The sequence below is a fragment of the Manis pentadactyla genome, chromosome 11, assembly GCF_030020395.1.
Source record: "Manis pentadactyla isolate mManPen7 chromosome 11, mManPen7.hap1, whole genome shotgun sequence".
Lineage (NCBI taxonomy): Eukaryota > Metazoa > Chordata > Mammalia > Pholidota > Manidae > Manis > Manis pentadactyla.
The window spans coordinates 115,449,875-115,463,739 of NC_080029.1; the positions used below are offsets into that span (position 1 = coordinate 115,449,875).

The window sequence follows — 13,865 nt, forward strand, 5'->3', positions numbered from 1 at the left end:
AGAGAAGTCCCGGCCCTTGTGAAGCTGACACTGTGGTGAGGTAGACAGTAAAAAAGTAAATGAGTAAATACGGTCTAGCACGTCAACTGCTGATAAGCCAGGAAAGGGGAATAGCAACTTGCTGGTAACCAGAATACCAGAAATGAAATATTTCCTGTTCCACTCTCTCCAAACTTGTCACTTTGATGCCAGTCCTTGGCAGGACAGAGGCTACCACGCAATTACTGGGATGGGGAGAAACAAGCAGTCAACTGGACTTAAAGCTGGCAAGACATGGGATATAAAATTTGTATTTTCCAGAGTTATGAGTCCAATTAGGTAGGTAAAGTTGAAGGTCCAAGTACATTCCTAAGCTCAGGAATTCTGACAAATGGATTAGGTAAGTATACTAGAAATCAGAGCAGACACACGGACTCTGTCTTACCAGGCACTAGCTGGCATGAAAGGTAACCTGCGTGGGACACACAAACCCTCATGCACTTGGGATGAGGCTCAGAAGGGCGAGCTCCTCCAGGTGAGGAAAGAGCAGCCGGGCAAGCCAAATGCACAGAGTTCAGATACCTGGAGTCACCCCAAGAAGCAGCCAGCTTGCATCATCAGGAAAGTTCCAATTACCAAGAGTGAAAGGACGACCTGAGGAATAGATGGGGGGAGCACAACCATAGGAATCAAAAAGGAGGCCACTTTTAGAGACCCAGCATGAAGAAAGCCTGCCAGCAGGTGACAGAGCCCAGCAGAGGCCGACACATAGGAACAGGACATATGTCCTAGAATGGACAGGATGAGACAGGGATAGTGTTAACAGGGCAGAGGCACAGTTCCTGAGCTATGGGCCACTGGAAGGTCTATCCAAGTGGGTACTGGACATAGAGGAGCCAGGCAACAGGAAAACCATTACAGAATTTAGGAAACAGAGAGGCAACTGGTTCGTGAAAAAGGAAACTGCCAATCATCAAACTGACCAAGCAGCAAGGTTGATTTGATACTGAAACCTAACAAATGAATAATTAGACTGGTAACCAAGAGGAACTTGCCCAGCTGTCTCTACACCTGCCCCTGAGATTTCAGGCAAGGATGTCTTGACCTGCAGGTTAGTGCTGGTAGTAGAAACAGTCATATTAGTGTACTTTCTACATGGTTATTGCTATTTAGACATGTTAAAGAAAGGGCATAGTTGACATGGGCCTCCTGAAAGGCTCGAGAATATTGTCTACAGTCTTTTGTCCCTTCTTTCTCATCCCTTACTGTAGTCATAGAACCAGAGAAGGTTAGAGCAAGGAAGGACCTTAGGGGTTAATTGACCCTCACAGCAGAGAAAGGAAAAATAAGGCTTAAGAAAGAGGAAATGATTTGGCATGGTTACACAGGAGGTTGTGTTTCCTGATCCTGAATCTACTGTTCTTTTCATTATACCACAATGTCTATTCTGTGAGGCCACCTTATGTAGGGAACCCTATTGTGGAATATAGGGATTCTCAGCTTATTGTGAGACACATCACTACTTGTGCAAGTTTGTGCCAAGTTTTTTTGCCAATGGGTTTCAGCCCCAGGCAAGCTCACTATGGATTCAGTGAGACCGAGGAATGACAATGGAACGTTCTTGGGGTGAAAGGGTTTATTACCCAGCCTTGTTCTCCAGGTGATAGGTCAAGCACTAGAATTACATCTGCATCCAATAGGCTGCGGGTCTGTAATCTTCCGTCTCTGCCTCCACCCAGAGCCCTGGGCAGAGCTCTTTATGTCGTGACTCAGTCAGTAAAAGCGTATTGCCTATGGGTGTGGGAGCAGTAGCCTAGCAGTAGGCCTATTACATCATCAAGTAGTTTAGATTCAGGTGAGGATCCTGGCCATAGGAAATTCCATTTTCCCCACAGGGTCTCAATCTTTAGTATATATAAGAATCACTTGGGGGTTTTAGTAAAACTATAGATTCTAGGATCCCAAACCCAAAGATACTGATTTTTTTTTATCTTGGATGGAGTTTAGGAATCTGCTGTTTTAAGAAGTACCTGGGGGTATAATACATACTGACCCTGTGGCAAAAAAAATCAAATAATTTTTTTAAGTTATTGACTCTAAAAGTTACTGTTTTATTCTCTTAACAAAAAGAGATACTAATGTTCATTAGCTATTAGGGGTAGAGTGGGCAGTCCTTGGATTTGGGGAATATAACTCAAAAGATTTGGAAGCACTTGTCTAGTCCATCCAATTCCTTCATTACAGAGCAAAAAGAAATTAAGACCCAGATTTCTTAAGTAACTTCCCCCAAAGACACAGTCAGTGGCAGAACAGAGAGCCCTGGTCTCTTGTCTCAGGCCCTGGGAAGTTTGCTGCTCCACCGTGACCCAAGGGAAGACCTGAAAGGCTCGAAGGCAGTCATTCCAAAAGGGTCCAAGCCTTAGACTCCAGGGTGACTTATCTATGGGTAACAACTGTGAAAGAAATAATCTCAAAGTTCTTTGCAGCTGCCTTATGGGGCCGCTCTATAGGTTCACCCCCTCAGGACAGAACAATTCTTAAAAATTAATCCATTCATTTAATCTATTTTTTCCTTTGATCAAGTTTACAAAATAACTAGAAAATATACCTTGGTTGGAGTGTTATTTTCAAGTTAAAACTTACAACAATATAGTTGTTTTGGGAATGTTCAACAACCATAGTACAATTCTATACAATGGTTTGCAAGTTGTTTCTGAAATCTTCTTAAAGTGTATGTTCAGCTTTATAAAGATGGCTGTTGATGAATGGGGCATATTCTTTCTTGAACAATATTGATAAGGCATACTCATAAGTAGCAGGAATCACTTATATATATATATATATATATATGAAATAGAAAATAAACCCCAGAGACAAGTCTCCAGAATACTAAGGTGCAAACATCTCTGTAGACAAGGAAACTGTTAGGCATGAATTACACTTAGCAACAGTTCTCTTACACTAATTGAAACAATTTAAAAAATGAGCTAATAGTACTGTCCTAGCTCAGTGGTAGCCTTTTGCTAGGAATAACTGAACCTATTTGTATATTCTGCTAAGTTGATTAATAAAAAATATTTATTACACAAATCCTTTTTGTTGACAAGTTAAAATGGAGCCTCATCTTTCATATCTCCCTGAAGATTGCCACCTTGTGAGATTGAAAATACTCATTAAATTCTATCACCAGACAGCACAAATGAGAGGGTGATTGTTTTTAAGCATGTGAGGGGAATCATTGGTAAACTCATTTGTTTGGATATCATTAACAGAACAATCGGTGAGGATCTCCAGGGGGTCCTCATGACCTTTGCTCGCAATCTCTTCATCATCCATCAAGAAATATCAGCACCTAATATGCAAGGCGAGACCAATTTTAAGGTGAGGTGTTAATTAACTAACGATCCTGGTTAATTTCTATACAAGGGCTGAAAATACCTCATGCTGTATTGTAAACAAGTGCTAAACCATTTTTTTTCTTTATTGTAAGCAGTAGATATTTTACAATGTGCAGGGTCAATATTGTAAGGTTCCCACTAAATCTGTTAGTTAAATTTAATAGTTTGAATTTTTTTCTTTGAAATATAGTAGACTTGTTTTAAATTGCTGCCATTTCCAAACCCAACTTTACAAGACAATAGGGCTTTCTGATGTTAGAGGTGAAGCAGAAGTATCACAATGGAACCAAAAGTGAGACTGTCAACTGAAAATCCTGCACCTAATCTATCTATACTTCAGATAATGCAATGTCTAGCTAGGGATTTCTGAGGAGCCCATGTTTCTAGAGCCAGAGAAATTCTGAGACTCCAAGGAAGACAATGTGTGGTAGGGAAAAGCAGATGAAAACCTCAGTCTATACAGAGGCCATTTATTCTACCTTGCTTCTCCAAAGTAGAGATGTTTATCACTAATTTTTAAGTTTCTAAATGGCCTTTAGATATGTTGGTCCATGAAATCCACTTGTACGTAATTGACTAGAAGCTCAAAGAAACCCTAGAAAACAGGAGCAAGGTCGGCAGGCAAGTTTTTGTAACACCAGTCAAACAGAAATGACCACTTGGTATTGATCACCAAAGTCTGCAACTGGTTCCCAGTCTAGGCCTTCATCATGTTTGCATGGGTCAGGTAACTCAGAGGACTCGATCAAAAACCACATGTGAATTTTCTCTTAAATGGAAAACCCAACAAAAGCTTGATAATCATGTAATTTTTTAACATGTTTTTTCCTTGAGCTAGGGCCTGGGCTCTCTAGTAACAGTATTAATGATGATAATGCTTTATTTACTCTTCACTATGATTTTATGAGCTGGAAGAATGACCATTGCTTTTCCTACAACATGATTGAGAACAGTCAATAAAAAAAGGTCTGGTGTTATTTACATCAACTTTCACTGGTCCTGAAGGATCTATGCTCTCCATTTATATTCTAAGTTCCTGCCAGCTAGCATCATTTCACCAGTTGCTGCCTGTCTTGCCAATGGGTTTCAGCCCCGGGCAAGTTCACTATGGATTCAGTGTGACCAAAGAAAATGACAGCAAAACATTATTTGGGTGAAAGAGTTATACCCAACTTTATTCTCACAGTGGCAAGTCAATCACTAGAACCTCATTCACTCAGCAAGTCTGCATGCAGCAAGCCAGTCTCTGCCTCTGGGCCTCTCTGCCCACAGAGCCATCCTCTGGGCCTCTCTGCCTGCACAGTCGTCCCACACAGCCGTCCTCTGGGCCTCTGTCCTTGACGCTGCCACCACTCCAACCTCTGCTCTGCTCTCCTGCAGCCTTGCAGCCATGCCACCATGTTGCACAGAGCACTGGGCAGAGCTCTTTATATAGAGTCAATAGCAATGTATTGCCCACGTGTGTGTAGTGAGCTAGCCGACCAGGGCCAGGTGAGAATCCTGGCCGCAGGAACTTTCATTTTATCTACACTGCCATGTGCAAAATTCTGAGCTTCCCAGCATGTGGTCAGTTTGGGTCCAAATATAGCTGTGTTGCCAGTGGGTTTCAGCCCTGGGCAAGTTCACTCTTGATTTGGTGAGACTAACAAATGACAATGGAACCTTCTTGGGGTGAAAGGGTTTATACCCGACTTTATTCCCACAGTGGCAGCTCAAGTACTAGAATCCTGTCCACCTCAGAGTGAGTCTGCATGCAGCAAGCCAGTCTCTGCCTCTGAGCCTCTCTGCCCCTGCAGCTTGTCTCAGTCTCTGTCCTTGGCACTCCCACCACTCTAGCGTCTGCTCTTCTTCAGCTGTGCAACCCAGAGCACTGGGCAGAGCTCTTTATATAGAGTAAATAACAACGTACTGCCCACATGTGTGTAGTGAGAAAGCTGACCAGGACCAGATGAGAATCCTGGCCATAGGAACTTCCATTTTCTCTACAATGGCTAATAATCAGAATCAGGTGGTGCTATGGACTGAATTGTGTCCTCCCAAAATTCACATGTTGAAACCCTAACCCCCAATGTGATGGTATATAGAGAAGGAGGCTTTGGGAGGTAATTATATTTAAAGGAGATCATGAGGGTGGGGTCCTCATGATGTGACTAGTGCCCTTTTAAGAGAAGAGAGAGCTTGTTTGCTTGCTAGCTCTCTTCCCCACTATGTGAGGACACAGCAAGAAGATGTCTGTGTGTAAGCTCAGAAGAGAGCTCTTACTAGGAACTAAATCAGCTAACACCTTGACCTTGGACTTTTGTGAGAAACAAATTTCTGTTGCTTAAGCCATCCAATCCATGGTATTTTGTTATAGCATCTTAGGCACACTAAGACAGATGACTTATGACCAAAACCACACAGACTTAGTAGACTCCAAGCTTGGACTTGACACTGGCAGAGCCAACTAATTTTGACAAAATAAAGGTTATTTCTCTGGCCTTTGTCTAACTTTCAAAATCATCAAAAGTCAGATGTTCTCAAGCAGCATTTAAAATACCTCATGGTTTTTAGTCTTCTCAGGTGAATAATTGTTTTCTTGATTTTTTAACTCTTGCTAGACGATCCATAGGTAAAAACTTTAAGTCTCAACAAAATAGGAATAATAACAAAAACTTGAAAAGTGGAATGAATTCATTTTTGGTAGTATTTTCTATTATCATAGTGAAATTCTAATAAGTATTTCAGTTTGTAAACAAGGATTTACCAGCAATGTAATGGCTAAATGAAAAGGTGATTTTAACAAAAAAGGCATTTTATATAACAGCATTTACATAAAAAAGGATTTAGCAGAAAAGGCATTTAACAAAAATCTAACACCCTTTCTTGATTGAAAAAAAAAAAACAAAAACATTCAAACAAACTAGGAATAAAAGCTTAACCTCCTCAACCTGATAAGGGCATCTAGGAAGAACTCACAGCTAACATCATAGTTAATGGTGTAAGACTGGAAACTTTACCCCTAAGATCATGAGCAAGAAGACAAGGATGTCTTTTCCTGTCTTCTCACAGCTTATATTCATCATCGTACTGGAGGTTCTAAGCCAAGGCAGTTAGGTAAGAAAAACAAATAAAAGGCATCCAGATTGGAAAGAAAGAAGTAAAACTATCTCTGTTCACAGATGACATAATCTTGTATAAAGTCCCAAGGAACTCAGAAACAATCTATGGGTCCTGATAAATTCAGCAAGTCTGCAAGACCCAAAGTCAATATACCAACATTAATTGTATTACTATATATTACCAGTGAACAATCCAAAAATATAAAAAAATTCTTACAATAGCATCAAAAAGAATACAATACTAAGGAATAAATTCAACAGAAGTACAAGATCTGTCCATAAAAGAAAGAAGATACAAATAAATGTAAAGATACTCTGTGTTCATGTAATGGAAGACTTAATATTGTTAAGGTGTTAATGCTACCCAAACTGATCTACAGATTCAATGAATTCCTATCAAAATTGCAGCTGGCTTTGTTGCAGAAATTTACAGGATGATCCTAAATTTAATGTGGAAATGCAAGGGTTCCAGAATAGTCAAAATGATCTTGAAAAAGAACAAAGTTGTAGGTCTCACACTTCTTGATTTTAAAACTTACTACAAAGCTACAGTAATCAAGACATATGGTACTGGCATAAGAATAAACACAGATCAGTGGAATAGAATTAGGAGTTCAGAATAAACCTATGTATTTTTAGTAAATTGATTTTCAACAAGAGCCAAAACAGTTCAATGGGAAAAGAATAGTCTTTTTAACAAATGGTGCTGGGACAAGTGGATATCCACATACAAATGAATTAAGTTGCACCTCTACTCTACAGCATATACAATAATAAGGTAAAAGGAATCAAAGACTGAAATGTAAAAGCTAAAACTATAAAAATCTTCAAATAAAACATGTATAACAACTCAGCTGATAAGGGGTTAACATCCACAATATATAAAGAACACATACACCTCAACACCCAAATAACAAATAACCTGATTAAAAAATGGGTGGAGGACCTGAACAGACATTCCTCCAAAGAAGAAATACAAATGGCCAACAGGCACTGTGAAAAGATATTATGAAAAGCTGCTCCACATCACTAATCATCAGAGAAACGCAAATTAAAACCACAATGAAATATCACCTCACACCAGTTAAAATGGCCACTATCCAAAGATAAGAAACAACAAATGCTGGTGAGGATGAGGAGAAATGGGAACCCTCCTACACTTTTGGTGGGAATGTAAATTGGTGCAGCTACGGAGGAAAGCACTATGGAGGTTCCTCAAAAAACTAAAAACAAAAATACCATTTGACCCAGTAATCCCACTCCTAGGAATTTACCTGAAGAAAACAAAATCTCTGATTTGAAAAGATATATACACGCCTATGTTTATCACTGCACTATTTACAATCATCAAGATATGGAAGCAACCTAAGTGTCCATCAACAGATGGATAGATAAGGGAGATGTGGTACATATACACCATGGAATATTATTAAGCCATAAAAAGAAAAGAAATCCTGCCATTGCAACATGATGGATCTAGAGGGTATTATGCTTAGTGAAATAAGCCAGGTGGAGAAAAACAAATACTATATGATTTCATTTATTTGTGGAATATAAAACAATGCATAACAGAAGGAACAAAACAGCATTAGGTTCATAGACACTGAGAAATGACTAGTGGTTACCAGGAGGGAGGGGCTGGGGTGAGTGCCAAGGGAGGGGGAAGGGGGTAAAGGGGCATAATGATTCCCAATCACAATATAAGTATCACAAGGACTGTTGAACCACTGTGATGTATATTTGAAACCAACATAAGATTGCATATTCACGAGACTCTAATTAAAAAAAAATAGGTATAAATCTTTAGGACCTTATGGTTAGCAATGGTTTCTTAGATATGATAAAGTACAAGCAAACAAAGTAAAAATAGTAAGCTGGACTTCATCAAAATAAAAACTTTTGTGCATCAAAGGATACTATGAAGGAAGTGAAAAACAACTTACAGAATGGGAGCAAATATTTGCAAATCATATATCTGATAAGGCTTTAGTGTTCTCAGTATATAAAATACTCTTACAACTCAACAACAGGGAGACAAATAACCCAATGAAAGAGTGAGAAAGGATTTGAATAGACATTTTTTCAAAGAAGATACACAAATGACCAATAAGCACATGAAGAAATGCCCAACATTGTTAGCATTAGGGAAATGCATATAAAAACCACATTTAAGATACCATTTCCCTCCTAAATGGCTATAATAAAAGAGAAGACAATAACAAGTGTTGCCAAGGATATGGAGAAACAGGAACCCCTATATATTGAGGTAGGAATGTAAAATGGTGTCACTGTGTGTCCAGTTTCAAAGTTCCTCAAAAAGTTAAACATAAAATTTTCATATGACCCCGCAATTCCATGCCTAGGTACATACATATGAGTATTGAAAATACATGTTCACACAAAAACATGTACATTAATGTTCATGAAGTGTTATTCATACTAGCCAAAACGTAGAAACAACCCAAATGTCCATCAACTGATTAATAGGTGAATTCCATTATATTACATGGATAATATTCCATACAATGGGAAAACATAGGTTTAAATCTTCATGGCCTTGTGGTTGGCAGTGGTTTGTTAGATGATACCTAAAGTGCAAGCAACCAAAGCAAAAACAGATAATAGATAAAATGGAGTACTACTCAACCGTAAAAGAAAGTTCTGACCCATGCTACAACATGGATGAACCTTGAAAGCATTATACTAAGTAAAAGAAGCCAAACACAAAAGGCCACATATTATATGATTCCATTTATATGAAATGTTCAGAATAGGCAAATCCAGAGAGACAGAAAGTAGATTAGTGGTTGGCAGAGCAAGAGGAGGGAAATGGGGAATGGCTGCTAATGAACATGAAGTTTATATAAGGAGTGATGAAAATGTACTTGAATTACATAGTAGTTATGCTTGCTTGTGAATATACAAACACTGCTTAATTGTATAATTTAAAAGTGCTAATTTTATGTTTGTGAACTCTACTTCAATAAAAAAATAAATAAAATAAAATGGAAAAGTGCCTTTTTTTCCTCCAGAAACCGATGTAAATCAATACTCTCATCAGTCTATTAGCCCTCACTTTAATGTGACTAGACTAGTGCTTCTCAAATTATCTGTAGTGAAGGACCTGTTTGTTCTTTTTGGACCTATCCGAGATCAATACTTTTGTAGAATACAATGAAAATGAATTAGAAAAATGAAATGAAAAAATTAAAGACATATAAAACAGAAGCTATTTTTCATTATTAGATTCAAGAGACATAAAAATTTCTATAAATGTGTCCATGTTCTTATCAATTTTTTCATTCATTTCAACAATTGTGATAACCAACAATTTGTAGATAGATGCTGGCTGGCGGAGCACACTGAGTAGAACTGGTCTAAATCACACTCAACTTCAAAAAGAAAGAAATAATTGGAGGACTCGGGGTAAGAGCTGTAAGAGGTCTTTAAGTAACAAATATTATTTTTATTGTTCATTTACAGACTACCATTGATGATATTGAAGCCATTCTAAGGGTAACAGAGAAAAACAAAATGAGATTTGAAGAAGAGCTACAGTCCAAAGATGACAAAAAAAACCTCTAAACCTGATAAATGAGTGATCCTGGAATACTTTACTAATTTTGGATTCCAATCTGCAGCCAAAAAAAAAAGCAACATTCTCTTTGCTGTTAGGAATGAAGGGAGGTGGGGAGTGAGTTTGCTTTGTCTGTTAGGAGAAACATCAGAACGAATTACAATGTTCTCTTTTAAAAACTGTTTATTAAGTGATCTTATTTTACTTATTAAAACTTGAGAGCATTACTCTCTTCCCCTCTCCAAACTGAGGAAGAAATGATCTAACCAAAAAGTTATAAGTCTTACTGATATCACTTCTGCATCTACCTCTTCATAAACTTCAGGACTATGGAGCTTTTTGTGTTCTATGTTTTATGAAGTTTTCTCCTATTTCTAATAGTAATTCGTTTTCTGCTTTTGAAAAATTAAATAAAGGCTTACTCACTGTTGGCAAAACACAATTGTCTTTTTTTTTCCTCCAAGAAAATTACATTTATACAGATTTTCTTGTAATGACTCTTTTATCATTCATTGCATTTTTATTGTACCAAGCCACTACTGTTTCTTGTTGCCATTTTTCAGAAAGTAAGGTAAGCCAACATCTAGTTAACTGAAGCACCAGAACTTATCTAGGTGGCAGTTATCTGCTCTTAGTTTAAAATAGAGTATAACTCCAGCCCTCTAGCTTGACTAAACATTGTATCCTCTAGTTCTCCTTTAATACAGCAGTAGAATTTTACAAGCTTAATTCAACAGTGCCTTTTAAAGGGCAAATTGTTAAAATTATGCAGTAACGCTAACTCTCAGTTCCCAATTGCTCAAAATATTCCTACATCATTCAGCTCTACCAGACAGTAAAATACAAGTTGCAACACCAAAATCACATAGTTGTTTTAAAGAATAGTCTTAATATCTTTAAAAAGATGCAAATGTGTTGGGGAAAGGGTGGATTTTTTTTACCTACGGAATTTCAAAATTTTTTTTAACTAGGCCTGAGCCACAGGCTTGAGTTTCTGCAGTAAAATTAACATTTTTGTATGTGTCAGCTTTTGTTTTGCTGTAGTTGGAAATACATTAATTAGCCAGGTTTCCTGCCTGTGCTAGGTACAATGATGACCTCTTTGTCTTGCCAGATTGTTCTAATCCATATGAGGGGCCCATTGTCCAGACACTTGACGGATAGGAAGTACTACATGCCCATTAGAGTCTCGCCTCAATTGAAGCCAGAGCAACATAAGGTCCAAGAGACTCATTAGTTCACTGGCACAATCGTGTCCTGAGAGTAAATGAAACCCTCTGTCTCCTTATGGCTCTCATCTGCTCTGGACTTTAAAAGAAAATTGTCTCTGTTTTGTTCAGCACAGCAGTGGATCTTTCACACGGTGAGAAACCCCTCTTAACGGTACAAAACTGTTAAATCTACTGGGGAAGTTTTGTATGTGAATTTTGATTAGCACTCTTGAGCCTCAAGCTGCTGGCAAGGGTAAAATGAATTCACTCCCCTGTACCTTTTTTTTTTAATCCACGATTGGTTTCTCAAACAATGCCGTTTCCCTCTTTGCATCCGTCATTAACATACACCACAGAATGCCTGATTGCAAATTTAGGCCTTATATTCAGATTCAGGTCTCACCAGAAAGTGATTGGGAGTAAGGTTTTCTATCTTAAAACCTACATCTTCAAAATGAAACGAGAAAAATTGGTATAATAAAACAATCACTTCAAGTAATTAAGTAGAAGAAGCCAGAGGACCAGATTAAATTAGTGAAATGTTTTAATTACAGAACATTTAAAAAGAAGCATAGTCTATTATCTTTTAGCACATATATGTAGCAAAGATACTGTGCTATTGGTAAACTAAGGAACTTTGAAAAAAAAATCATATGCATCAAAACAATGTTTATCCTAAAAATAAATTAATCAAGACGAATTATTGAACTTTCACTCTTCTAAATAGGAAACGGAAATCTTTGTCTATATAGGATTTTTTGAAAATGATGTGACTTTTTTCAGGAAGTTTTTGGCAGAAGCATACACTTAACACTGGAGTTATAAGAGAAATGACCTAGTGCTTAATATTTTGTAAGAGAAATGACCTATTTGCTTATTGTTGTTCACAGTGGTTTGGGAAGCAAGTTGTAGTAACCATGTGGATGATGAGTATCTCCCTTTACATATTACCTATTTTATAATGATTTTTAAGAAGACAAACAGATGACATTTAAAGACAAACTGTGCTATCTACTTACCTACCTCCCACTACTTACATTTATCTTTTACTGAACATTTATTATAGGCTAGGTGTTGTACACTATACTAGAGCTTTATATACATTATTTCATTGCATCTTTCCCAAACCCCATGTGAGTAGGTACTACAAAGGCTGTCCTCATTTCACATATGAGGAAACTGAGATTTAGTGAGGATGTCTCAACCCATGTCTTAGGCTAAATGAAAAGAAATTTGAAGTTTGCACTCTTCTACCAGAAATTCTAGCATGTTGTGTGAAGTAGAAAGCTCAGTTTCACTTGTCCCAGATCATACAGGGGAGTTACTCTTTTATAACAAATTCTTCTGGTAACTTAAAAAGTACAGGACAGTCTAACTTACACATGCCACCTGTTAATAAAATCAGCTTTGCACAACTGACAGCATCATGAAGCATCACAGCCATGTGATCAAAGAAACCAGGAGAAGAGAAAGTGGTGTCAGTGGAATTCTCCTGTGGTGATGGATCTGTAGACTTTGGTGGAGGATTGATAATGAGAAGGGGCAGGAGTGTTCTGAAGCTGGGAAGCCATAGCCCCCAGTTTTGTTTGAAAGATGGGCATGAAGTCAAGAAACTGAGGAAGGGTTAAGAAAGGAATTCTAAGAGGTAGAGTAACCTGGAAGGAGTTTGGGGGCCATTACCTCAGCTCTATTACCCTAAGAACTGCAAGGAATCTGTTTTTCAAGTAGAAAAATAGGTATTTTATCATAAGTAATATATTAGTAACCACCTGATAGTTTTAACAATTAACAATCATTTGTATTCATCTGGCACCTTTCTTGTAAAAAGCTCAATGCACTTTACATTTGTTATCTTATTAATTTCCAACACTGTCCCTGTGGGGAAAGTAATAGGTATTTTAACATTTAAATGTTTATCTTTCAAAATTTCTCAAGCATACATTAATTATATTTCCAAAAATGTAAATGTTCATTAGTTTTATTGTACTGTTCCTCTGGCTTAGATATGCATAACAAATTTGCTCAACTCTATAAATGTACTAATCATGGTAAATCTTACTTAGAAAACTGTAAGTTGCCAAGATAACGTGAGGGTGGACGTATGGGAGGGAGGAAGTATTTGACTTGGCATTTCTCACCAGAAGAAGTTTAGGTCAACCCACTGCAGCTGCAGATGAAATGTGTTGTGGCTCTTCTGTATCTCCTGTATCTCATTCTTTACAAAAGGGGTGTCAGGGGAGGAGAAGGACTGTATCTAAAAGCCTGAGGCAGATGGAGCTACTGTTTATATGAATGATTTCATCAACATGGAACAGAACCTGATGCACTGTATCAGGGGTTACATCCCAAAGAGCCACAGAATATTAAAGGCAAGAAACTTGTTTCCTCAGCCCTCCCTCTCTCTGAGCTGGTCATACATTCCTGTTTTCTAACTAGAAAAATGGCAGATAGTAAGTATTACCTGCTCCTTATGGGACCAGTAGAGATTAATGGCCAATGTTGAGAGTGTTTCAAAGATAATGTGTTCTACATAAATGGTTAAGTATTGTTATTACATTGCAACTTCAAATGGAAGTTCTAACTTTGAAATGTGATTATA

At 37.8% G+C, this 13,865-nt stretch overlaps 1 protein-coding gene across 1 annotated transcript in view; it reads left to right on the forward strand.

The window, feature by feature from the left end:
• The window catches only part of IQCH (IQ motif containing H), a 233,156-nt gene extending 222,720 nt beyond the window's left edge, over window positions 1-10,436 (forward strand). Inside the window, exons 20-21 of the mRNA XM_036932248.2 lie at window positions 3,252-3,360; window positions 9,962-10,436. Of these exons, the coding sequence (XP_036788143.2) occupies window positions 3,252-3,360; window positions 9,962-10,063 (211 nt within the window). The 3' untranslated portion in view covers window positions 10,064-10,436. The remainder of the gene's footprint in view (window positions 1-3,251; window positions 3,361-9,961) is intronic.
• The last annotated feature ends 3,429 nt before the right edge of the window (window positions 10,437-13,865 follow it).